Below are 23,875 nucleotides of genomic sequence, written 5' to 3'. Positions count from 1 at the left end.
TATACGCTCTAGCTTTTACGTTTTTTGTGTTTTTTCTTTTTTTTTCAAATACGACATTCGCTTTCGCTGTGCTCGCAGTGCTCGTGTGTGTCGATTGCGGTGTTTGCCGGTTAATGGGCTATTATTGTTGTGTTTCTCTTTTGTCAAAAAACACACGCTGAAGAAGCCGATCTTTAAGCTACGCGTGCAGTGTATCCGCATCTGCAAACGCCGGCACCAGGACTCGTATTCGTAGTTTATAAATTGGGAGGTTACTGTGTTACTGTGGCAGGCAGTGATTCGCGATACATGACGCGAAGGTTTTGAGATCCGTCGTATTTAGAGTATTACCGCTGAGTCACTAAACTCATAAAGGATGTACAAAGGTAAGCTTACGGTGTAGTCTTACGACAACAAGCACCGTAAGGACATCTTCATGCTTCGCATGTGCGTTGATTATTATCACGTTTTCTTGCAGAACTCGCCATTGTATGCACATTATACACATCACCCATCGTTTCTCATTATGCACGTATTTGTATCTGCACAGACAGCTGGTACTGCAAAGTGTCAGGAAGCCTATTAATGCCGTACTCCACATTATTATACTTCAGCTGCCTTTTCTTTGCTCAACTTATATTGTGTGGTCTTCTTTTTCTCTGGCAATTCTATTCGTGACTGAGGCGTTCCTTTTTTGCAGTGAAAGTGAAATGGGGGAAAGAGACCTTCCCTGACGTAGAAGTGGACACAAAAGAGGAGCCCATGGTGTTCAAGGCACAGCTGTTTGCCATTACCGGCGTTCAACCGGATCGACAGAAAGTTATGGTCAAGGGTACCGTTCTCAAGGTGAGAAATGTATTGTCACTGCTGTAGTGATAATGAGACAGATTACAATGGTCTCCCCAAACGACCGGCAAAGTCTTTGCCTTGGCCTTTGCCCAATATTTTATTTATGAACCAGAAAACGAAATTGTTTCTTCAGTTTATGATCTTACTTCACATGCCAGGGTTGGCATTATGATCATAAGTTCTGTCTTGCCTACACAGATATGAAGATAGTGTGCTTGCATAATGATGAAAATGTTGTTTCTGTCTGCAATTGATTTGCGCCATGGAACCAATTTAGCTGCCGCATCCAATCCACGTGTAATTATCTCTAGAATAGGGAATAACAAAAGCATGTCATCATACAGAAAGATATAAGCCACAGCTCAATGCCTACGTATGAAGGCACTTACCACGCATGCCACTACCTCAGCTGCGAACAGCTGTTCCACATTGATTGTGGCTCATCAGCACAGCGAATAGACATTAGAGTTTCCGCAGACAGTGTGTCTCCCCCAGAGTGTCGAACTGAATGTTTTTCATTCCGGTTCGAGGATAATGGGTCAGCTCCGCAGTAAAACAATAACAGTTCGTACATCATCGACTGTGACATCAGCACAGGCGCCATCTATGATGTTCTCTGTGAACAGGTTTCGGATCGCCCTGTGCCACGTGGTCACAACTGAAGCAGACCTAGGATGTGGCAGGAGTGAGGGAAGCTCTGAACTCCTCCTTCGTTTTTTTTTTTTTTTTTTTTTGTAGTATCCACGAATTTTATAAAGTTGAACATAAACACCACAAAGATATGTGAATGGGGATTTTTGCTTCTTAGTTATATGCTACTCATAACATTCTCTGAAGAATCACTTCAGTTCTAGAGAAACGGTTGCACCAAATTTGGAGGATTCTGAAAGAAAAAAAAAAGGCGAAAGTCTAAAAGAAGTAAGGTGTGTGCAGCCATTCGATTCAAGATTTTAAGACCGATTCAAGAAATGCTCTGGGGGAGCACCACCTGGAAACTTGAAAATTACAGAGATGACACGATAGAATGTGGTTTATGGGCTTGTTGGTTGTAGCCCATCTTAAGATCTGTAAATCAAAACTGATAACTCTAAAACACAGGACAGTGGCATGGGAACACTGATGGCATATGGATCTAAGCCTAGTTTAAAGATGATATGTCACTTGCCTGAAGCGTTCTTTTTTCTGGATTTCGGTTTCGGTTCAGTTCTGTACGTTGATCTCCCCAACAAACCAGTGTTCCACAAAATGAGCAGCACCTGTTGAGGCTGCCACACAGAGCCAGAAAGTTCATATGCTGAAAAATATAAGCCAAAGCTTAATGGCTATACATATGTGAAGTACATTATTTACTCGCATAATTGACATGCTCACCTAGCTAGTGCTCGCTCAACTTGGGCCCACACGTGTTAGTAGTACGTTATTTCCCCCGGCATATTCGATGCAATGCAACTCGAGCATCATTGCTGGCCTGTCTTGCATTGTGCTCGTCAGTGCAGCGACTACTGGGGTCTTGTTCCGGTGTTCTGTTGAGAGTGGGCATGGCAGCCAACCAATGATATGAAATCATTGAATGTGAACTAGAATGTGCAATAGAGGTGTGTGTCAGTGTGTCAAACTTGCATGTTTGACAAAGTGGTATTGCTCTTCAAAAAGGGGAATAGCCAGCAATCCAGGTAAGATAGAACACCTCGGGTCAGGAGCTGTCAATATTTTGAACAGAGGCCGTTCCTCTACTGGAGTTATTTGCTCTTATATGATGCAACACCTTGGTTTTCTCAGCAGTCTATGGATAGGTACTGAGCCTGGTCACGATGGTTTAAGAAGTGAGCACCATAATGAATATGCAGTTATACCAGGAGGCAGACTGTCAACGAGTGATGCAAACACTGGATGCTCCTGTTGAAAACCTCCTACAGCGAATGTCCGGTGACTATGTACAGGGTGGACGGCTGTTGCAGAGCACACTCTAAGCAAATTGAGAAAGTGAGGCCGCCATCTGTGGGCGTTTGTTGTTGCACGGGACGTGATATCCCCCGGTATTATTGGAAAATTGTTGAAGATAACTGGAACATCTTCAGTGTACAACAGAAGAGATTACAGCCTTGCATGGAAAGGTCACGATTTGAATGAAACAAGAAAATACCTGTAGATTGAAAGGTGCCAACTCGTATATTTCAGAACAGAACGATGGTTTAGTGTACCATGAATGTTGACTTGCAATCTTAAGCTCGGGTAATACACAATACCCTCTTAGTAGGGATAGATTTTGATGAAAAAACGAGTTAATTACGTGAGTGAGCATGTGTCACTTACAGTGCAGGCATTGAGCCATTTTGACTGCTTACTCCAGATTCCCCTTAGTATTACATAACACATCCATTTTTCTTGCATTCCTTTTCTCCTGTTTGTGGTACTCTGTGCCTTACTGTATCCCTGCTTTTATTCACTAAGCAAAGGGAAAGGACCTGTATGTGTAACTTTTTCCTTGAGTATTAGGAGAATATTGCTTACAAGTCCATTACACCAGCTCACTTGCCTGTTGTTCCCTTATTCACTAGGAATGGATCCAATTTCAAAAGGGAGTTTACATTTATGTCCAAATACAAATCAACTCTGCAGGCAGGATAGGTTTACCTTGAGAACGACAGCCAGTAAGGCATAAACACACAAATGTGTGTCATATATGCAAGAAGCCATAATATTACAATTTTTTTAATTACACATGTTGATGTGTTTATGCAATTTGCACAACTGACATCCCCAAGGGCACCACAGCAGGAAACAAAACCTTTAAGACACTACCTGCTTGCTTTGCCTTGTAGGATTGTGATACATTTGCACTAACTTGGGCTCCCAAAATTAGCACAGATGTATTTTGATTGTGCAAGTTGAACATACAATTTATTCAACAATTGCAATTCACTTCGTGTACATTTGCAAGCTGGGAAATGCAAGCGAAAGTAGCCTGCATAAGGCCCTCTGTTTTCTGCTGCGGCAAATTCAAAATTCCGCGGCACTGACTTGTAAATTACGCGATTTTCCGCGGCGAGCAGTCAACAGCTGCATGAAATGGAAGACACTTTATTTTCTTGGATCATGTGGGAACAAAAAATTTTATAAAATTACAGATTCAAAGCACTGTTGTGGCTCAGCATTACATACTTGATATCTTGTGTTCTCATCTGATGCGGTCTGTTGCCTGAAATCATTTTATACCTGCTGAAAGATCTTCCAGCATTTACAGAGTTCATAGGAACTGAAGGAGTTTACAATACATGGCCTGGAGAAGTTACATTTTTAGTACACCCCTTTTTGTTCTTGGACTGTAGCCATTATTTAAAAGTCTTAACTTCTTGAAGGCAACCTCCCAGATACCAAATCAAAATCCGCCACTGCTACCGCTAAACTGCATACGGGATGAACGCCGCCTGTTCCTCAGGTGAAGTATACATAAAATAAACTTGGGCTAATGTTATCCTAAGCTAAACTACAATCTGTCTCTTTCGTCCTGCAGCATAAACAATTACGTAAAGCAGGCTTCAATTTTATAGGGGCGGCTTCACCTCATGCAGGGAAGCGTCAGGTGAAGCCCACTTTCGGGAGGTGTCGTCCCTATTCGGTGAATAGTCAAATTATCCGGAAACCCGAATATTGGGTATTTCAATTCGCGAATCGGATACTCCGAGTGATTGATATTCGCTTCGAATTTGAGAACTCTGATATCCACACATCCTTAAAAATAAAGGATTCCGTGAAACTCTGCGCCAAACGAAGGATTCTGCGATTAATGCCGCGGAATCGCGGAAAACGAAGGGCCTTAAGCCTGCATATTTAGAGGCTTGTCTGTGAGGCCGATTGGCATCGTCATCACATAGGGCAGTAGTTCCCAAACAGTGGGTTGGAACGTGAACCTCTGAACGCGTCGCGACACGTTCTCAGGAGGGTCGCAAAACAGCCCACAAATTTTTTAAAATGCCACTTCGTGCCCGCTATTCTGCATTACCAGGAAGCCCGTGGCAGCACACCCGGCGGCTTCTCATACGAGGGGTGTTCAAGTCAAACCGGGTCTCTTCATTTTTCGCAAAAGTAAAATGGCAGTACAGGCAAGAAATTTGTGATGAAAGATGAAAGTCACTGGAAAGGTTAGCCAGCTGTAGGGATCGAACCCACATCTTCTGGATTTCCGGTCCAGGGCTCTACCAAGAAATTTGTTTTATTTTTCAACGTAATCACCAGCTGCACTTACGCACTTGTTCCAGCATTTCACAAGGGCTTGGATGCCAGCAGCGTAGAAATCCTTACCGGCGCGTAGCAGCCATGATCGGACCGCATTCTTGACCTCATTGTCGCAGTGGCGGCCCCCAAGGAACGCCTTCAGTGGCCCGAAGAGATGGAAATTGCTAGGGGCGAGGTCTGGACTGTAAGGGGGATGTGGCAGCAATCGTGGTGGCAGTATCGTGGCCATACTGAGCCTGAAGTCTTCTGTGAATTTCAGATGACTTTACGCCTTCATTTGCAGGAAACTTCATGACAATTCGCTGTTCGATGTGCGCGCTCACCTCGTTGTCGGCCATCTTGTCCAGCACGTGTCTTCTGTTTTGCACAAACTTTGGACCACCACGTGGTGAACGTGGAGGCTTGTTGCGTGTGAAAATGGCGAAAAAGAAGTAGCGCGTGCCATTTGCACACTCAGAGACATAAAGTCCCGGTTTGACTTGAACACCCCTTGTATATGTGCTTGCGTGCATGTAGGATACGCGACGCTTTCGATGCATCACACAGCCTCGTTTTCACGCCTGCTTTCACTTGTGCACGAGGGCCAGAATCTGTGTCGTGGGGTCCACTCACTCCCACTAAAGGCCACAGCATCCGCGTCTATCGTGGGTTTGCGGCATATGCTGACCCCCGCCTTCACGGTAACACCGCGCAATGCTGTCTTCTCGAATTAGAGCAGATGCCAAAAACCTAAGAAAACCGTTTCGCGTTCGTTGTCGGTGAGCCAAACATGCAGTTGTGCAAGCACGCACCTGTGCAGCATGCCATTGTGCAAGACTTTTTGGCCCAGGGAACTCGCTCTGTATGTGGCTCCAATAAAATGTCAGAGGTAGGTCGAGACATAGTTGTCTATATTTTCGTTGGCCGTGGGGCAGCGAAGTTTGGGAACCGCTGACATAGGGTAAAACCAAAAAAACGAACTTGGCAAAGTGCCAGTTTAGCGACCAATATGGGCACTGAAGCACACTAAACGCTGGATACTCAGCAAATCTGTTCTGCATCTTGTGTTCATCTGAAATGCGAAAAGTGCTCTTACGTTTTTTCACCCGATTTCACCCTGTTTTACGGCTCTTAATCCTGATTTTTACCCCCGGGGTTTTCAAAAATATAAAACCCCAGCACACAAGGCCCTATGTATATTGTGGATCAGACTTGTGCGTAACGCGTTACTAGTAATTGCGTTACTTGTAATCAATTACTTTTTTGAGTAATTTTTCGAGTAATCGGTTACTTTACTGTCAAAGTAATTTTTCAAGTAACCAGTTACTTTTCTGAGTAATCGAATACTCAGTAATTGATTACTTTTCCGGCAGAGATCAACCTATTTTTCAGATGCTCTGCCCCAAGTCGAGCCCCTCATGCAGTCAGCCTTTGTTGGGCCGTTCTACTATAGCAAGCGGAGGTCATTGTGTTCACGTTCTGGAATTTCAGGTCGCTCTCCCTAATCCCTTCCTACACCAGTGTGGTGGTACCTGAAGCTTTGGAGGTTTAATGAGTCATGGGGAAGCTCCATGCAATGCTGTTCCACAATCGGGTCAACGTCTTCACGGGCGATAAATACAGTAGACGTACAGATGTACTTGTCCTACACATTTTTTTGTTCGTGTTATTTCAGCTCTTACGCTGTTGAACCTCTTTTTTGTTTCTTGTGAATGCAAAGGAGTAACGCGTGACTTTTCTGCTCGTTACTCAATTACATTTGGAGCCGAGTAATTGGTAACGGTAATCAATTACTTTTTTCGAGTAAAGGGCACAAGTCTGTTGTGGATACATTAAAATTCAAATTTGGTGCCAGAAAGTTCTTGGTTATAAACAGCACAGCCAAAGCTGAGCTGAATGCTAATACCATGACTCTAACACGTGTGCGTGTCCCCACAGTGACATGTCTTTGTCTTATGTTGCCACTTGCACATTCTATTTGAAATGTTCTGCAGATACACCATGGATGAGGACTTTCAGATCCTCAAATATTAACATTTATACAATCATGTTGTATAACAGAGCACAGGGAATTCCCTTTGCTCAGTAGTTGCAAATTTAAAGAAAGGTGTGTGTTCTGCCTGATTACGAACAGCAGTTGTGCTTGGTTCAGCCATCTACTTACCCTTTCATTTTCCTCGTTGGTCACTTCAATATCTCTGATTGATTTCAGGATGACGACTGGGGCAACATCCAGCTGAAAGATGTAAGGCTTTTCTTGCCTCTCTCTGAACTATCAGCCTGATATAGTTCTTCAAACTTCTAGGGTTCACTGGTGCTCTTGATGGGTAGCAGGGATGCTCTGCCTGCTGAACCTACAGAGAAACCTATCTTTGTGGAGGACATGACTGAGAGTGAGCTGGCCACAGCAGTGAGTAGCAAGATATACATGAGAAGTGTTTGTGAAGTTGACATATTATCCTTGAGTTTGTACCGGAGACTAACATGGAGACGTCCCAAGCTTTGTTCAATGTTTACACTGGCTTGGTTTTCCTTTACTTCTTGCATTAGCTGTTTTATTTTATTTTATTTTTCCTGTACAGTTGGAGATGCCAGCTGGGCTCACTAACTTGGGCAACACCTGTTACATGAATGCTACAGTACAATGCTTGAGGACGGTGCCTGAACTCAGAGATGCCCTCCGCAGGTAAGCACCAGGTTAAAGTGGTGTACTAGCCTGAGTGCTCAAAGCTGCTGTGATGTATTCTGTGGAACATTCATGCACACAACCGTAGCTATGGAGCAACCATAAAAATTATGCAAAGTTCTCTCACGCATGATAGGATGAGACTGGCAAAAGGCTACCCACATGTGCACTTCAGTCACGATTTCATCTGTCATTGGTTTGCAGCGTTGGCTGTCATAAATAGTGTCCAAGTCCATCGGTGCTGGATGAAGCGTCATTCGTTACAAATTCCAGTGCCTGTGCTTTTGTCATCGTCAGTACTTTTCTTTTTCTTTTTGTGGAAAATGATCTTCAGAGTTGCGAATATTATGTCATGATGGAAATTACCACATTTGCAGTATGTGATTCAGTTTCCTGAAAGCAACATTGATAGACTGGATTTTATTATTTCACTCTTCTGATAATATCTATAGACCAGATAAAGACCTTAAAAAGGTTGTGTGCAAGTTCGAAGCCTCTTTGCGTCTATTATCATCTCACACACTCTTGAATGCAATTGTCTGGGCTTTTTTGGTCAACTGTCTCAACTACATGTAATTTTGCAGGTACGAGGGTGACCTAGGTGTGCTTGGTGCGCAATCTGTGACAGCGGCGCTGCGGGACCTATATGGAGTCATGGACAAGTCAGCGGTGGTGCCCCCTATCCTTCTACTGCAGGTCTTGCACCTTGCATTCCCACGTTTCGCTGAGAAGTCTGAACGAGGTGGCTTTGTACAGCAGGTGACTTTTTGTGGGTATATCTTCTCTGACTGGAGCATAAGAGTTGCTTTTTTTCCCTGAAGGATGCCAATGAATGTTGGACAGAGTTGGTACGGATGCTTCAGCAAAAGCTGAACCCTGTGAACCACAGTCCATCAGAGACGGGACCCAACACCAACAAGTTTGCAAACTTTGTGGATCAGTACTTTGGGGGAATTGTTGATGTCACGTATCCTTTTCCCACAGTATTGAATGCAGTGGTTGATGATCAACCGGGGTTGTATCGCAGTGTGGCCATGTCCATAAACATTGACATGACACATGCTGACAGCAGGGGAGAGACCACATTCCCTCTCTACCCTTTTCCATTGTTATGTTCTCTGAGTGAACAGTGCTTCCATATGTTATTTGTTAACATGTTCGAAATGCGTTGTCAAGTTCCACAATGCACCCGTAAATTTCATATTTCTAAGATTTTCTTAAACATGTTCAACCTAATACAGTCTGAATCCTTTAGAACGAACTCCAAGGGGTCGCGGGAAATATTCGTTGTAAAGATGATTTCAAAAAAGGAATGTGCAGTAGTATTATAGTCAAGACCGACCGTACTAGTTGCGATGCAATTATACAGGGTGTCCCAGCTAAATGCGAACAGATTTCTTAAAAACACATACAGTCAACCCTCGATTTATGAACACCCTCGGTTTCCCGAAAAATCGTTCATAAATCGAGGGATTCATAAATCGAAAATTCCGTTAAGTGAGTACTATCGAGCAAATCGAACAGTATTTCCGAGTTGGGATTGTGTTTATAATGCAATTTATTGCGTAATTTTGTTTTCGACCATGCCTTCTGCTGTATCAACCTCACAAAGAACAGACGTTAGCGCATTCACACTCTGTTTATTATGCAATACTAAATTGTTTAATATTGCTTTGGATTTTAATGGTTTTGAATTTTTGGGCTTTAATATTTCCTTTAATTTCTTTAGACCATGCATTCCGCTGTGTCAATCTTGGAAAGAAGAGATGTCACCACATTCGCACTGGACTGGTCTCGGATTTCTTCTGGGATTTTTAACCTCTGTTTATTAATCTCCGGGTGACAGCGACCACCTTATTCATCAACTGAGGTCAGGAACACTTGGTCGCACCTTGTGCAACCCCGGAAAACCCGTTTGTTGTTCAGATTTCGAGTGGTTAAGAACCGAGGGTGCAATACCTGGAAAACGTTTTGTCCGTTCAGCCGTCATTCAGACCACAGAATTATCCCTTTGAAGGTTTCTGTTTACCTCGGAACGATCCGTTCATAAATTGAGGGTAAAAACGCTGGGCAACTCCTGGTTGGTTCCCAGAAATTCCGTTCATTATTCGAATATCGAGGTTCATAAAACGAGGGAAAAATTAATGGAAAAAGTTTGGTTCCCCGTGCTTGTGTTCATAAAACAAGGGAATTCATAAATCGAAGGTTCATAAATAGAGGGTTGACTGTATTCGCACACATCTATGTATGATGTGACTGCTTGGTTTCTTGCTAGCAAACCTTTCAAAGATAACACTTGACAAATGCATCGTGCCTGGTACAGTGGTACTTGAGTGTGTGTTGAGATCAAAATTTTCCCCTTTGTAACGCACTCCCCCTGTGGTGCTACGTACTTGGGTGTCAATGATGCGAGTAAATAGGGTAAACCTGAAACTAGCGCACACACAACTCCGTAACAGACACCCAGGTTGAAGTGCAAGGAGTCGAGCGATGAGCCCCCAACCAAAACGACGGAACACTTTTTACAGTTGAGCTGCTTCATTTCTCAGGGTAGGTCTTAGCAGGTGACCAAATGACGGTACTCATCCATTACTTGTTCCTTTCAGATGTCAGGTACATGTTTGCAGGCCTCAAAAGTGTGAGTACAAAGATATCATTTCCTTCCAATCTCTTATTGGTGTCTCCCTACAGAGGTTACAAGAAACTATCACCAAGTTCTCTCCTATGCTCAATCGGGATGCGGAATACCAGAAGACAGTGAGTGAGCTTAGATATACTGCTGATGAACTCTTGGTAACAAGTTGTGTTTGCAGAGTACCATCAGTCGGCTACCAGCCTATCTTACCATTCAGTTTGTGCGCTTCTTTTACAAGGAAAAGGGAGCAGTCAATGCAAAGATCCTCAAGGTATGTCCCTTCTGATTGGTTCCCTTATGATACCCTTAAAACTCTTTAGCATTGAGGCTTCCCTGGCCTTGAATTTTGATTATCTTGCTTCACATCATCTACCCTTCCATGCATGAACCACAGTTGGTTATGTTTATGTATTAAATGGAGAAGCACATATATTCGATATATGTATTATGTTATGTGATTCTGTGAACAATAAAGTTGCTGAATACATGCCCAGCACCTATTGACATATCAGTAGAATACTATTCGTAAAAGTGGCATAGTAATTTCGTTGGAATTAATTAGATATGTACAGTACGAATATTCAAAACTTTGAATTTGAATCTAATAGGTAATGCTGTTTGAGCAGTATTCATAGGCAATTTTGGGTATTCACAGTGTTTGAATATTTTGGAATACAGTCAAACCCACATATAAACCTCAGTATAACGAAACTCACGGGGACTGCAATTTCTGTCGTCGTATCGAACATTTCGCTGTATTGAATTGAAGGTCACGTGCTGTAGGGAGGACCTCAATATTCCCTGTTGCAAAATCCCCCGTTCTCGAAATTCACATTCTCGAAACAAGGAAAATCAAGGAGAATGCTCAATTCCTTTGTGAGATTATATGCCGTGTTTAAAAACATGACATCGCTATTTAACCACTTAAAATTCACAGGTTTTCGATGTCTGTCCAAGTCATTTTAGCGAACGAACGACACAATTTAGCAGCCGTCAGGCTAAGCAGAGCGGACACTACGGAGCAGCATGTTGGTTAGTTAATTGTTAGGTTAGTTCAAGTTCAGTGTTTGCATCTGTATGTCCAGGTTAATGTAAATTTGCCATTGGCAGTTTCCTGCGCACGACTGTGCATTTTATAGTCAGATAACATTTATTTACAGTAGTTTATTTTGCAACAGGAATTTCGATCACTTTATTTCGAGGTACACCCGCCCTGTATATAAGCGTCGATAACTCCTGCTACTATGCGGAAAAGTTTTTCGTGAAAAATTATAACAACTACAAATACAGTGCCAAAGGGCACCTACGGCATTTTATTCTTGCGTGAAATAGCTGGTTATGCGCGTCTGCGTTTTGCCTAGACGATGCGGTTTCACGCATTGTTCTTACGCCTCCAAAGGCTCTGCAACTTTCTCTATATCATGTTGCGATCCCGCAAACCTTCTAAGTACGTCTATGGCAGTGCGTCTTCCGTAAGGCTTTCCGTTGCTACGACATGTTTGTCCGCATCAAGAAAATCATCTAGGCTGATTTCGTCACGTACACCGCCACGCGAACGAACTGTTTTCCACACACGCATGATGGCACCTTGCATCTCGTGCTCTTGTCAGCTTCGTCCTGTACTTGGCTGCAATCGACCAGTTCAAAACCAGCAAGAAAAAGGAAAAACCTCACAAGGAAAATCCTGAACCTTCCAATGACTCAAACTTCCTTTTGTAGGCACTAGACTCTTCCCGATCCTAATCGCGCATGCCATCCTTTGCTGCGGGAACAGGACGCTGCTTGCGCCCTTTGTTTTCGTGACCCTGAGGTCTGCCTTGGGTCATAAACCTTATCCCGTTCTTTCGCTGTATCGAGGCAGCGGCTAAAAAGTATTTCGTTGTAGCGGGAGTTAAAATACTTCGATCTCTATGGCCCTCTGCCGAGGAATCCAAATTATTTCACTCTATCGTGAATTTCGTTACATCACGTTTCATTGTAACAAGGTTTGGCTGTACATCGAACTCGAAGGGGTAGCAAAATAGTTCAGTATATCAATAATTTGATGTATCAGATGTGTGTATATTAGCAGCGACTTTAGCACCTGCGTGCAACACTAATCCCCCGCAGTCATGATGGATGACAAAAGTAGTGAAAATATGACACTGTATTTAACAATAACAAAATTTGTGACCTTACCTTGTGTTGTGGGTCATGAAGTTCAGTACACGAGTTTCAATCTTATCAACATGATCTATGTTTGTAAGGCTGGAGCCTTCCTTTGCTATGCAACAGTGATGAATAACTTGGAACGCTGACATCAGCTCAGTGGCTGGCGATGGCAATTCCTCATTGTCGTCGGTGCTATCCGCTTTGTCGGCACTAGCAAGGTCCATCACAATGTCCGCAACAGTCCTTTCCACCACAGCTTCTACAGCATTGTCGACACCAGCAAAGTCGCTAGACTCCCGTTTGTGGGAACGACGCCCCGAAACACCGACAGTTCATGAAGTGCCGTGTCCCCGTACACGGCAGGCTCCTGAACGAACCACACTTGTCACTCGGCACTTTGTGTTCTTCCGCACCAACAGTCCAACACTGCCAACAACCGTAAGCAACGGCTTCTTCTCTGGCCCCCTTGTTCACGTTTTCGCTCTTTCCTCCCACCCTCCTCCCCGAGGGTGCAAGATCGCCAGCTACAAGTGTTCGGGAGAAGCCCCCTTTTCAGAGGCACAACATTCAATATATCGGGTGTTCCGAGGTACGGAAGTTCGATAAAACCATATTTCTGTGCTATACTTTTACATGTAATTTTCAAGGGGATATTTTCATTGTTCGATATAGGCAAGAATTCCAAATATAAGGGTTCGAAGTATGCAGGTTCGACTGTATTACTGAAACAAGGTGAAGCACATTGATTGGCACAATTTCAAGTCAGCATTGTGGACGAGACCAAGGCAGCTGCAAAAATTCATGTATAGTAAAATCTTGTGTGCAGTAAGAGTGGTGATGTATTGCATTTCATGCTGACCTGTAACGTAATCTGCTCAATTGACATTCCCTACAATAAATTATGCTGACACTTGTTGATCCATATGTCTTCTTTTTCAAATGTATCATTTTTATTTGTTCTTCTGCTTACGGTCACCTAGCTGGTATAGTCTTCTGTTCCCATGAGGCTGACTACGGTATATCTAGTCTATGTGACTATGTGTTAGTCTTCATGGTATATATTTCCATTATTTGATGTTCTGGTATGATCTTTCTATCTTTCCCACTGGGTCTGCAACATGTATACTGCCATCTTTGCGGGACGCAGGAATGCGCCATGTATGTTTGCACTGCGAACACAATTGTGTACTATCAGAATTTTTCATTGTTTCTTTATAGTACCTTTAAAAGGGAGGCTTCGCAACCAAATGGATTTTAAGCTTGTGATATTCCCACAATCATTTACACGAAGAGAACACAGCTGTGAAATATATCATTTCAAAACGAAGGGGGAACCATAAAAACGTGTAACACAGCGGCTGCGACCGGCGTGGTATACTACTTGTCCGCTGAGTGCAGAGTGACGTCAATGCGGTGGCCTTGGGAGGGAAAAAATTTCTGCGACCTCCTCTCCACGTTCCTGTTTCGGTTTGATTGCTTTCTTATTTTAGGCATAATTTATCACATGAGGAAGAAACAAAGTTGATGACAGGTATACAGTGGATGTTACGCACAAACTACGATGTGCAGAAATTGTTTCTCTGATAGTTCCGAAGTCGCCCTTTAAGGTACTGTAAAAGTGGTTAATTTTGCGGTTTTAATAATTTGCAAATTTGTGTGGGAGTGCCTTTAGGGAATATTTCGCAGGACCTTAATTTCGCGAATTCATGTGGAAGCGTACGGAAGTGGAAATCGCGCGATCGGGGAGATTGGGGGGATCATGGCACTGCCGACAGTAGATAACGAGAATTAGCCGGCCTCCACATGCCGGCTGGTTGTAGGAGGCTTACAGTGAACTCAAATGCCGTAACAATGACATACATGCTGGGTTTGTGAAAGCAGGTATCGGCAATGCCAAGTGATACATAGGGAGTGACTTTTTTGGGTTAAACGCCTTTCTCAGATTTGGGGGGGGGGGGGGGGGGGGGGGATTGGGTGCTATTTTTAAATCTCTAATTTGGGGAGAAATCGGGCAATAATTGTGCCTTCAGGTGTTATCGGGTGTCTTGCCTATTAAGTCCTTGCCTAATGTTTTTTGTTTTTTTTTTGTGATCTACCAGCGCTAATTCCCGAAGACATAGACAGTACTAACACACATGGGTGTATCTCTGGGAACGTAAGTGACCCATTCTTACATGTGTTACACATAGCGACCTCTGTTCGTCTTTGTTACGTCACTTGAGGATTTCATACTGAATGAAATTCGGGGAGAAATCGGGTTTAACCCAAAAAAGTCACTCCCTAGTGATACACTATGCGAATAAACTACTGGTGTTGAAGTGGCATTTCAAATACAGAAATGTTTGACAAGAACAAAGTGTGAGAATGAAGGTAGCCAAATAGGTACGTCGATTTGTCTTTGTGGTGCTCATATCGTCGCGAATTTCAGTGCCCATACTTTTTCATCCCCGCTACCTATATTTTGCGGAACATTAATTTCACGAAAAAAGCTTGATCGGGAAATTCGCGAAAATAAAGTCCTCGCAAAAATTTATACTTTTACAGCAGTTGACATGCTTGGGAGTTTCCTCAGTATGCCCACTCACTTAATTAAAAAATTCCTTAGGACGTCAAGTTCCCCATGCAGCTGGACATGTTTGAGTTGTGCTCTGAAGAGCTTCAGCAGCGGCTCATTCCTATGCGCAACAAGTTCAAGGAGCAGGAGGACAGCAAAATGGAAGTGGTTCCCCCAGCTGAAGGCAGCACTACCAGCAGAAAGACTCGCCACGAACCCTTCTCCTTCCCGCAAGGTCTGTGTTAGTCTACATACACATATGTACTTGCATTGGGTGCTCTGTGCACAAGGACAGTACGCAGAATGCCTTGTTGTCCCAAGAAAAGCTTTTGGAAACACTGTCCTGCTTCCTCTTTTCTTTTTGTATTTCCACGGTCAGAATTTGTACTGTTGGACTGCTAACTACCACCGACTAAAGTATTACTACAGAAATCATAGGTATGCTGAGAATGCTGAACATTTAAAGGAGTACATAGGGCCATCCAAAATATTTTCAGTTTAAGACATCTGATGAAAGTATATGCGTCAATTTGCTGAGCAGCACAAAAGTTTTGATGCATGCAGTTTTTTTTCCCAGACAAAAACATACACAAACATAGCCGCGCTCGTTCACTCTCGACTTGCCCCACCCCCGGGGCCCCACAAGGTGGAGAGGGACAACCTATGACATAAAGTCAAGGTCATCGTCAGTCAGTCAGCCTTGGAGGTTGTCCGTATATAGGAAGTACCATGTGAATGACGGTAGCTGTAATGGTGGTACTTTTAATTTCCTCTTCCTAATAATGTGCAATAGCACTTCCAGTGGCAGCTATCGTAACTAACACTTAAAGGGGCACTAAAGTGCAAAAATTTTTACGCTTTCTCTCTCGTTCTCATGGAACACGCGTGGCAACGTGTGTGTGTGTGGGGGGGGGGGGGGTGCTACACAAATGACTACACATGGGTGTGCTACACAAATGAAACCAACTGAAAGTTCATGTACGCAACTGAATGCATCAACTCCCGGGTCCTAGTAATTGTGTTAAGAACATGGCTTAGAAATAGACAGAGGTTCACGTGACCTGTGTTTAGTTGGCTTGCCCCTTGAATGGACATTGGCAGTCAGCATTTCTTTTCTGCCAGCTTTTTACAAGTTGTGAGTCTCTAGCCATAAACCGTGGGCTTTCTCCTCACCTATGCAGATCCAGGGTCGAGCAATAGCGGTTACTATGAGCTGCAGGCTGTACTGACACACAAGGGCCGATCAAGTTCAAGTGGGCACTATGTTTCCTGGATACGGAAGCAGGCACACACAGAGGAGTGGTACAAGTGTGATGACGACAAGGTCTCGCTAGTCTCACAGGAGGAGATCCTCAAGCTCTCCGGAGGAGGTGTGGTGGCATTTGGTACCTTCTTTTACCTGTGGTGCTTTGGTACCTCAGTGACTTGTTTCTTGGAGGGCCCCAGGAAAATCACTGTGGGTGGCATAAAATGTACCCCAAAATATGGTATAAGTGAGGGATGCACTTTTTTTCCATGCTTATTCCAGGACTGTATAATCAGCATTCGCTAAACGAAACACCAAGGAAATCGTGAAATATGTTCTGTTTATCGTGAGTTTCCCCTACAAGACGCAGCCTGTCAATTCATAAGCCTAGGCTGACATTAAACGATAAACTCTACAAATAGTATATAGGGCAGTGTTTTCTTTGCCAATTGACAGCAAGTCAAGTCTGAGCCATAAACTGCAACATATTGCGAGTGTTCTGACCAGGGTGTCGAACCGCAAAAAATACGGGTTCGGTTCGGGTTCGCGTTGCTTGGATTTCGTTCCAGTTCATTTCCGGTTCGGGCGTGCCAAAACCCGAACTGGTTCGCAGCCCCGAACCGGTTCACGAACGGGTTCAACGCTTCCGTTTCATATCTCCCATAAAACTGCTTTTATCCGGAAATTCGCAGCTAATAGCTTACTGCTATTGTCTGCACCAATGTTTTTAGTGGCCGGGTACTCCCTTTAGCGAAAGAAAGGTGAAGTGGATGAACACTTGCAAATAGCGTCCACGCTGATGAAGCGGTGTAGTCCTGCTACTGTATTCCATACCTGCCATCTCTCCCGGTTTATCCGGGGACTCCCAAATTTCGTTGAGTCTCCCGATTGTACAGACGCGCCCTCCAATCTCCCGGAAAATTGGGGCCTCTCACTTTCCTTTAAAAGCTGCACAAACGCATTCCTGAAGAAGACAGCCCGTAACACGTGTTTGCAGCATACCATCTATGGCTGGAGGTCGCGGCAGATCGCGTGTTTCGTTAGAGAGTTTTAACTGACCGTTCTGACATTCCACTCCGCTTACGGTGATCCGCTGTGCACGAGCGGAGCGGGGGTAGGAAAATTGGTTTTAGCAGAGCGACCATCCCGTTTTCTGTGCTAACGGTGATCTCTGTCTTTGTACACGGGAAGTAGTAGAACAAATGCAGGTGATTAGCTATGACTTTTCCAGTAAAAGCAAGGCAGTACTGTTTATTATTACAGTTTTCTACATATATATTTGAAAATAATTCCATTGCTGTTGCCTTGATAATAATAACAATAATAACAGCAATGATTTATTTCCACATGGTGGTGGAGCCGGGACAAAAGGCTATTTCTAGCTTGGCGAGGGCCCCGGTCTCCTGCAGTACAGACGGTGCGTACATTCACAAATAACGCGTACAAAGATACACAGTTGCATACAAACAAACAAACAAACAAACAAAAATAAATACAAAAAAGTGAAAAACATGGTCACAGTCGAATACAGTACAGTAGATACAGTACAGTACATTCAGTAATAAACCTGAATATTCAAAAAGGCTGGCCGGCCTTCCAATAGCTATGACTAGGTCGACTTTGGTTCAAGCTTCTTGTAAACAATAAATTTGTGCTTGAAGCTGTCTGTCCCAGGTTTATTTGTGAAGTTTTGGAGTGCCCTGCAGGATCCTCGTCGATCCGAAAAACGCTTCCGGAGCCGCTGCCGAGATGCATCGCCCTGAGCTGCAGCAAAAGACAACGAGGGCAGCGGCAGGTGCTCACCACTGGCGGCAGCCATCTTGACACCTGGTAGTGCTGACCGTCTCGCTTTGCTCAGACAGCACGAGAGCGGAGCGGAAGCCACGCTCCGCTCACCCGCTAACGGCCAAATGTCGCGCGCATTGCGCAGTTGCGTGCTCGCTTGAAGGCTGAGTGGAGGTGGGACTCGGTAACGGTCAGCTAAAACTCTCTATTGTGTCCGTGTTTCTAGAGTGCTATCGTCCCATCGTCAGTCCAGACTGTTACGATAGTTTAGCCTCCTCCGATGGCGATCTCCAAACATGAGAAATACCTGCACGTGTGTGATGTGATGTGATAGAAGAAGAAGAGGAAAAAGTTGTTTGCTTGTCTGTTTGTAAGGGAACAAAAAGAGGAGAAATTGAACTTGTCTCCCGACTTGTTCTCCTACTCTTAACATAAATTCTCACCCCCACCCCCCAAAAATACTTCTATGTGCTCTACTCGCCATGTGCCTTTTCAAAGGCTTTCTGGGTGGGCACAACCAGCCGCGCAGCGTAAGCGACCACGTGTGACCGCTGTTCCTGAAGATGTTCCCAAAATGTGACTAAGCAAGCGAAACTGGTGTGGACGGACTAAGACCAGTGCCATCATCAGTGAAATGGCTGCGGCCATCGCAAAATGCAATGTTGGAGAGCCTGAGACGATGCGTTTTCGCCATTGTTGCGTCGCAGCCCCACCCGATAGTGGCTACTTGTTGCGTAGAGGAATCACAATCCAGTGGCGTCCAAACTTAATGCGTCCCCCTCTTATGCTGACTTCTTTTATGTCAGAACCGAAACGGTTCTTGCACATTGCTTACAAACATTGCAGACTGGTTACCCGTATTATTTTTTCTGGTTCTGCTCTAGTTCGGGTTCAACGGTGTCATGGAAATTTCGGTTCGGGTTCGGTTCGACACCCTGGTTCTGACCTCCCAAAATACAGAGACAAAATGGAGGAAATTGTACCTAGTTTCAGTGTTTCAATCAGAACATGATTGCGAGCAGTGCAACCATGTGTGCAATGTAGAGCACGTAGCTTCCTGTTTGTACTGCTGCTGTTATACGTGGAACCCAGTTTCACATTTTTCTAACGTATTTGTTCACGTATGAACCCGTTTGGGTAACATAATGCATCACTGAGTTTTTTTGTTTTTTTTATGGTCAGCGGTTTAAATGAGCAACTCGGAGGCATTTAAAGCATAAAGGAGAAGATATTTTTACAGACAATTGCTTGGTTCCTATAATAAGAGCACATACCCTCATAACAGCTAATAATTGTCACACCAGAACCTGTAGGCTATGGTTCAACACTCATTTCACCAAATGTTCGTCTCTTCTAATGGGCAGGGGTTGCACATGCCTGAGAAAGCCTGAAGCATTCTTTTGCACTTGTTAGCTCCATTTAGAATACCTGCCACTGCAATAGCTCCCAGATAAGGAAGATTGCTGAAATGCAAAACTGTTAAGTATGTACTATACGGCTACTTACTGGCTGTTGGGAGTGTTGCTCCCCGACCTCACTATGATTTTCTCAAAGGTGCATGCATAAAACATGACAAAAATGTGTGCCACTCTATACACCTTTGTAGAGGTACTCAGTGGGAACACGTTTATGGGAACAGATGTTGGGATACAAATGGTAACCTCGAAAATGGACTGAAGGACGCAGCATTTCTGGATCATGTATGAATATTATTGAGAGCACATTTGGCCCACATGTGGCGATGTTACAGAATAACATTTTGCATCCTTGAACATGGTGAGTAACTGGTTTATTCAGGTTTGTGGAAAACAGTTGATCGGCCAAACCTTTTAATGTCCAATTCAGTCCCTCTCAGAAGACGTGCCTTTAATGCTAAAAGCTCATCTATGCTCCTGCCCTACCTGTAGACTTTCCTGTGCCCCTTAGTTTGACAATGTGGTTGTTGTGCACAGGCACCCTTCTAGTCTTGGGTGCAAAATTGTGGAGGCCGCCTATATTGGAGGGTTGTCCAACAACGCGAGTCAGAGGTCTGTGAACATGTCACCGCTAGAGGTCGCCTTTGTTCCTCAGGACTTTCCTGGCTAGATTTGTTGTCTGAATAAACCGGTTTAACACTGTCAGTGTCCCTCCCTTGTACCTGTGCATTCTCACCAGTTCAGTGTCAGCCAACATGCTCTTCACCCTCTTGCACACTTAACACAAAATATATGTTGCCCATACTAAGAAAGCCCAAGCTATGCCCGAACCAGCTTGCCTGCCTATATGCCATCATGTCTTTGTGTATGTTGTTCACACATATTTCTTTGAAGATCAATGCTAGACTTTTGGTAGAAGTACGCATTACGGAGTCCTTTTTTTTCTTGTATTGACTTATGCAGGTGACTGGCACTGTGCCTACGTGCTCCTTTATGGCCCACAGATGCTTGAAGTTCCAGAAGAAGTGTAATGATGTATGCAAGAAAATAAATACTATTTGGTCTGCAGACAGAGGTATCTACATGTTTTATTCAGTTTCTTGCTCAAAGATAGCAACTCTGGCTTGGAGCAGTGCAATCTCTGTTACAAACACAAGAAATAGCGGTAGAGAGAATGAGTTAGGCCCAACTCCCCATTCATCATCTCAAAATAAAGTTGTTGAGTTCGGTCCATGTCAAAGGCGTTTCTGTAGTCGCTAATGGCATGATGTCAACAAATAACCCAAGGAGAAATGAGACACATCTGGCTTCCGAAGGTGAACTCTGTGCATCCTCCCTTCCCCTTTTGCGTGATTTGTGTGCCGTCCCGTTATCTGTCTGATCATGTCGTCTGTGCGGACACACATTGTGGTAGCATAAGCTGACGTCTTGTGGAGAAGGGTTGAAAATCTCCCAATGCAGGAATACTATCCCAAAAGGTAGTGTGAGAGTCAAATGGGAAAGATGGCTTGCATACTCCAAAAGTACAGAACCATACTAGACTGCACAGATATTTTTGAATTCTCAGTTTAGACAAAAGAAAGGGGTTACATTTAAACTAATATAGTACGACACGATCAGAAGCACCACACATTCTGTGAACTTCAGGTTCAAGCAGCACTGTACAATATAATGCCAAATTAAGCGACTGGTCCAGCATTTGAAAGGCCGGCTGCACTCGGGAATGGAATAGTGGAATGGAGTGTCCACGCACTTGTCAGGCTTCCTTTTTTTTTTTTTTTTTTTTTCTGCATGGAGCTGTGTTGAAAAAGGACCGTTACTGACAGAAAAAGCCTGCACAAGGGCTGTCATTCATTGTGGGAAAGCAGTCCTTGCAAACTGTGGCATAAAGAAAGATGCCGAGACAGTTCTCCGGGCATGCATGACAGTGGCTATCCAAATGATGGATAAGATAGGGTAGGACAGAATATATTTACATATGAGTCATCTTACCTTCCCCATCTCCAGGTTGTAATTATGAATTATTCATAGAGCCTGAAGTTTTAGGGTTTTACCCGATTCTTCCCCGAATTTGCACCCCGAATTGAAGGTTGCCTCTTTAGGGTGAAACCCGATTTTTACCCGGCAAATTGCCCTCACTGGGATGTCTGCAGGAACGTACTAATTTACTTGTTTGGCAGGAAAATTCAGTTACATAACCGTTTGTACCAAACCACTACAGTTAGTGTGAGCAACTGAGCCCGATTTCACCCCGAATTTAGCGTACTGGAAGTTTTTTTTCACCCGAATTCGCACGAATTTAGTGCCCACGTTTATTTACCCGATTTTTACCCCCCGAATTTAGAAAAAAATATTTCCCGAAATCTTCTGGCTCTAATTATTCAGGAGACCTTGTTTTGAATCATATCGGATACAAATTCTTTTAAATTCACATGAACAGTGTATTTACAAATGTTGATTTTGTGCAACAGTAACAAAGGTATTTTCCATGTGTTTAGTCTCACGTTACGATTCCCTGGAGCTCTCGAAGGCCCTGCAAAAAACACCTTCGATCATAAATGGATGCAGCCCAAAGCATGTGGAAGTATACCTGAAGCACCATCTGTATGTGGGCCTTTATCATAGCAGAGTCCTTAGTCAAGCGTTGCAACTCTGTATTGAGCAGCTCTTCACGGCGATCTAGGAACCAGCGCCCCTCTTTTGGTGTAAACTCCACAAAGAAGCCTAACCCCACTTGCACCAAGATGTGGGAGGTGTCCTCTCTGTGCCATTGCATTACTGTTATAAGAGATATCCTATAACTACAAATGCTATGACCTACACACAAGCTTGTACATAGAAGTTACATCCCAAATCCACCTGGCTCTTGAACTTGTCACCACAAGTTTCCTGCAAAACACAGAACCTATCAGCAGGCATGTTACGGTATGGATGACCCATATGAAGAAGGGTAAGGGCACATGGGTTGAGGCACATGCGTTACATGGTGATGAGGTGCGCTACCTCTATCTGCTGGATGATAGTGCGCAGTTGTAGAACGTCTGCGAGTTTGGAACACACCTTGTCCCTTTCACGGAGGCAGATGCTGCAAATACGAGACATGTTGCATTTTCAACCATTAAAGCAGAAAAATGCAAGACAAGATAACAGGTGACAGCTTGCAGGTCGGGTGGGCATATCTATTCTGAATGATTGATGCATTGTTCACAATGTTGTGTCTAATTAAGCATATTTACATGTACTAATTTTAGAATGTGCGTGGCAAGCGAGATGAATGATCACCACTTGTTTCTAATTGCTAGAGTCTATCATGATAATTCCATGCTTGTATGGATTTGTAAGCCGCCACTTCCGTGATATTTGAGGTATATAGGTGTAGAAATATATGACCGTTCCGTTTTTTGAAACCTCCGTTTGGGCTTGTTGGTATGTGATCTGTATGTTAAAAGCGCTAAAAAGGCGGCACATTCAAAACGAAACACAGAGTGCACAACTGTGTAGTCTTTTTAGCGCTTTTAACATAAAGGCTTTCTTTTTTTAGTTTGTATTGCGGTGCGGCAATTTCTTTCCACATACCGTTTTCTCAAGGCTTCCTAAGCTGTTGGTTTTGAGTCTGTCTCGTCCGTTCCCTAGTTTTTGTCCGTGTTCCCTACTACGTGTCCCTGTGCTTTCCCCTCAAACTCAAGGAGATGCGCCCCGAATTCAAACAACTCAGGGAAATGAGGTGCTGACGCTGGGAATCGAACCTGGGTCTTCGTGACCTAGTAAGACCCAGGTTCGATTCCTGGCGTCAGCACCTCTTTTCTCTGATTTGCTTGAATTCGTTAATTTCTGGGCGTTTGAGGCTTACGTGTGGTATCGCCCCTAATTGTGTGGTCTGCCTCGGCCATTTCTCCTTGTTTGAGATGTGTCCCTCATCGCATCCGCACCAGCTAGCTTGTCTCCTATTTCTCTGTTCCTAAGCTGCTCAGACGTTGTCATCATGCCCGAACAACTGCAAACTGTCAACTTGTTAACATTCAACTGTATCACCGTAGATCTTCCTTTAGAACATCGTTCAAGAACGATTCGTATTGCAATATTTTCGAATCCAATCCCACTTCGGCCATCTCTTCTGCCCTGGACCACCCTGGACGACAGCACCACTTCACCCTGCACGCCACACCACACTGGACGTCGACGCCTGAACCACTGACTAAACAATGAGAATTAAAATTAGCAATAAATTAAAATTGAGCTACCTAAATAGCTAAAATCTGAAGTAAAAAATTATAACGACCCTTTTATTTAGCAACCTTTCCAGTACATTTTTAAACGTAGTTAACTTTCAGCTTTCAGCCACGAGCGGCCACGAGACAGG

At 43.9% G+C, this 23,875-nt stretch overlaps 2 protein-coding genes across 3 annotated transcripts; one reads left to right on the top strand and one right to left on the bottom strand.

Moving 5' to 3' along the window:
- The first annotated feature begins 56 nt into the window (after window positions 1-56).
- On the top strand, window positions 57-20,585 carry LOC135396431 (ubiquitin carboxyl-terminal hydrolase 14-like). Of its 2 annotated transcripts, none has more exons than XM_064627392.1 (14): window positions 57-365; window positions 680-825; window positions 7,256-7,288; window positions 7,349-7,453; window positions 7,626-7,729; window positions 8,314-8,488; window positions 8,551-8,696; window positions 10,197-10,279; window positions 10,336-10,367; window positions 10,421-10,486; window positions 10,543-10,635; window positions 15,121-15,304; window positions 16,251-16,439; window positions 20,479-20,585. In XM_064627392.1, exons 1-14 carry the CDS (start codon window positions 356-358, stop codon window positions 20,544-20,546), a joined length of 1,434 nt encoding a protein of 477 aa, XP_064483462.1. In that variant the 5' UTR covers window positions 57-355; the 3' UTR covers window positions 20,547-20,585. The 2 variants fall into 2 exon arrangements, with proteins under 2 accessions (XP_064483462.1, XP_064483463.1); XM_064627393.1 differs by lacking the exon at window positions 57-365 and adding an exon at window positions 471-569.
- LOC135396434 (protein UXT-like) lies at window positions 20,586-23,701 on the bottom strand. Its single transcript, XM_064627397.1, has 5 exons — window positions 23,548-23,701; window positions 22,519-22,600; window positions 22,337-22,404; window positions 22,106-22,277; window positions 20,586-22,048 (listed from the first exon to the last, which is right to left on the bottom strand). The coding sequence occupies exons 1-5, from the start codon at window positions 23,622-23,624 to the stop codon at window positions 22,016-22,018; spliced, it is 432 nt and encodes a 143-aa protein (XP_064483467.1). The 5' UTR covers window positions 23,625-23,701; the 3' UTR covers window positions 20,586-22,015.
- Window positions 23,702-23,875: the final 174 nt, after the last annotated feature.

The sequence above is a fragment of the Ornithodoros turicata genome, chromosome 6 (assembly GCF_037126465.1).
Source record: "Ornithodoros turicata isolate Travis chromosome 6, ASM3712646v1, whole genome shotgun sequence".
In the NCBI taxonomy this organism is placed as follows: domain Eukaryota; kingdom Metazoa; phylum Arthropoda; class Arachnida; order Ixodida; family Argasidae; genus Ornithodoros; species Ornithodoros turicata.
The sequence above is the reverse complement of the archived record's forward strand: the minus strand, read 5'-3'. Positions and strand labels throughout refer to the sequence as shown.

What these genes read in the sequence shown, in the direction of transcription:
- LOC135396431 (XM_064627392.1), top strand. An exon ending in ATGCGGAATACCAGAAGACA is followed by an intron (nt 10,487 to 10,542) that starts GTGAGTGAGCTT and finishes TTGTGTTTGCAG; the next exon opens with AGTACCATCAGTCGGCTACC. An exon ending in CCTCAAGCTCTCCGGAGGAG is followed by an intron (nt 16,440 to 20,478) that starts GTGTGGTGGCAT and finishes TGACTTATGCAG; the next exon opens with GTGACTGGCACTGTGCCTAC.
- LOC135396434 (XM_064627397.1), bottom strand. Translation starts at nt 23,624, where the DNA reads ATGGCCGAAGTGGGATTGGATTCGAAAATATTGCAATACGAATCGTTC. An exon ending in CTATCATCCAGCAGATAGAG is followed by an intron (nt 22,405 to 22,518) that starts GTAGCGCACCTC and finishes TGTGTTTTGCAG; the next exon opens with GAAACTTGTGGTGACAAGTT. An exon ending in ACATACAGATGGTGCTTCAG is followed by an intron (nt 22,049 to 22,105) that starts GTATACTTCCAC and finishes TGTTTTTTGCAG; the next exon opens with GGCCTTCGAGAGCTCCAGGG.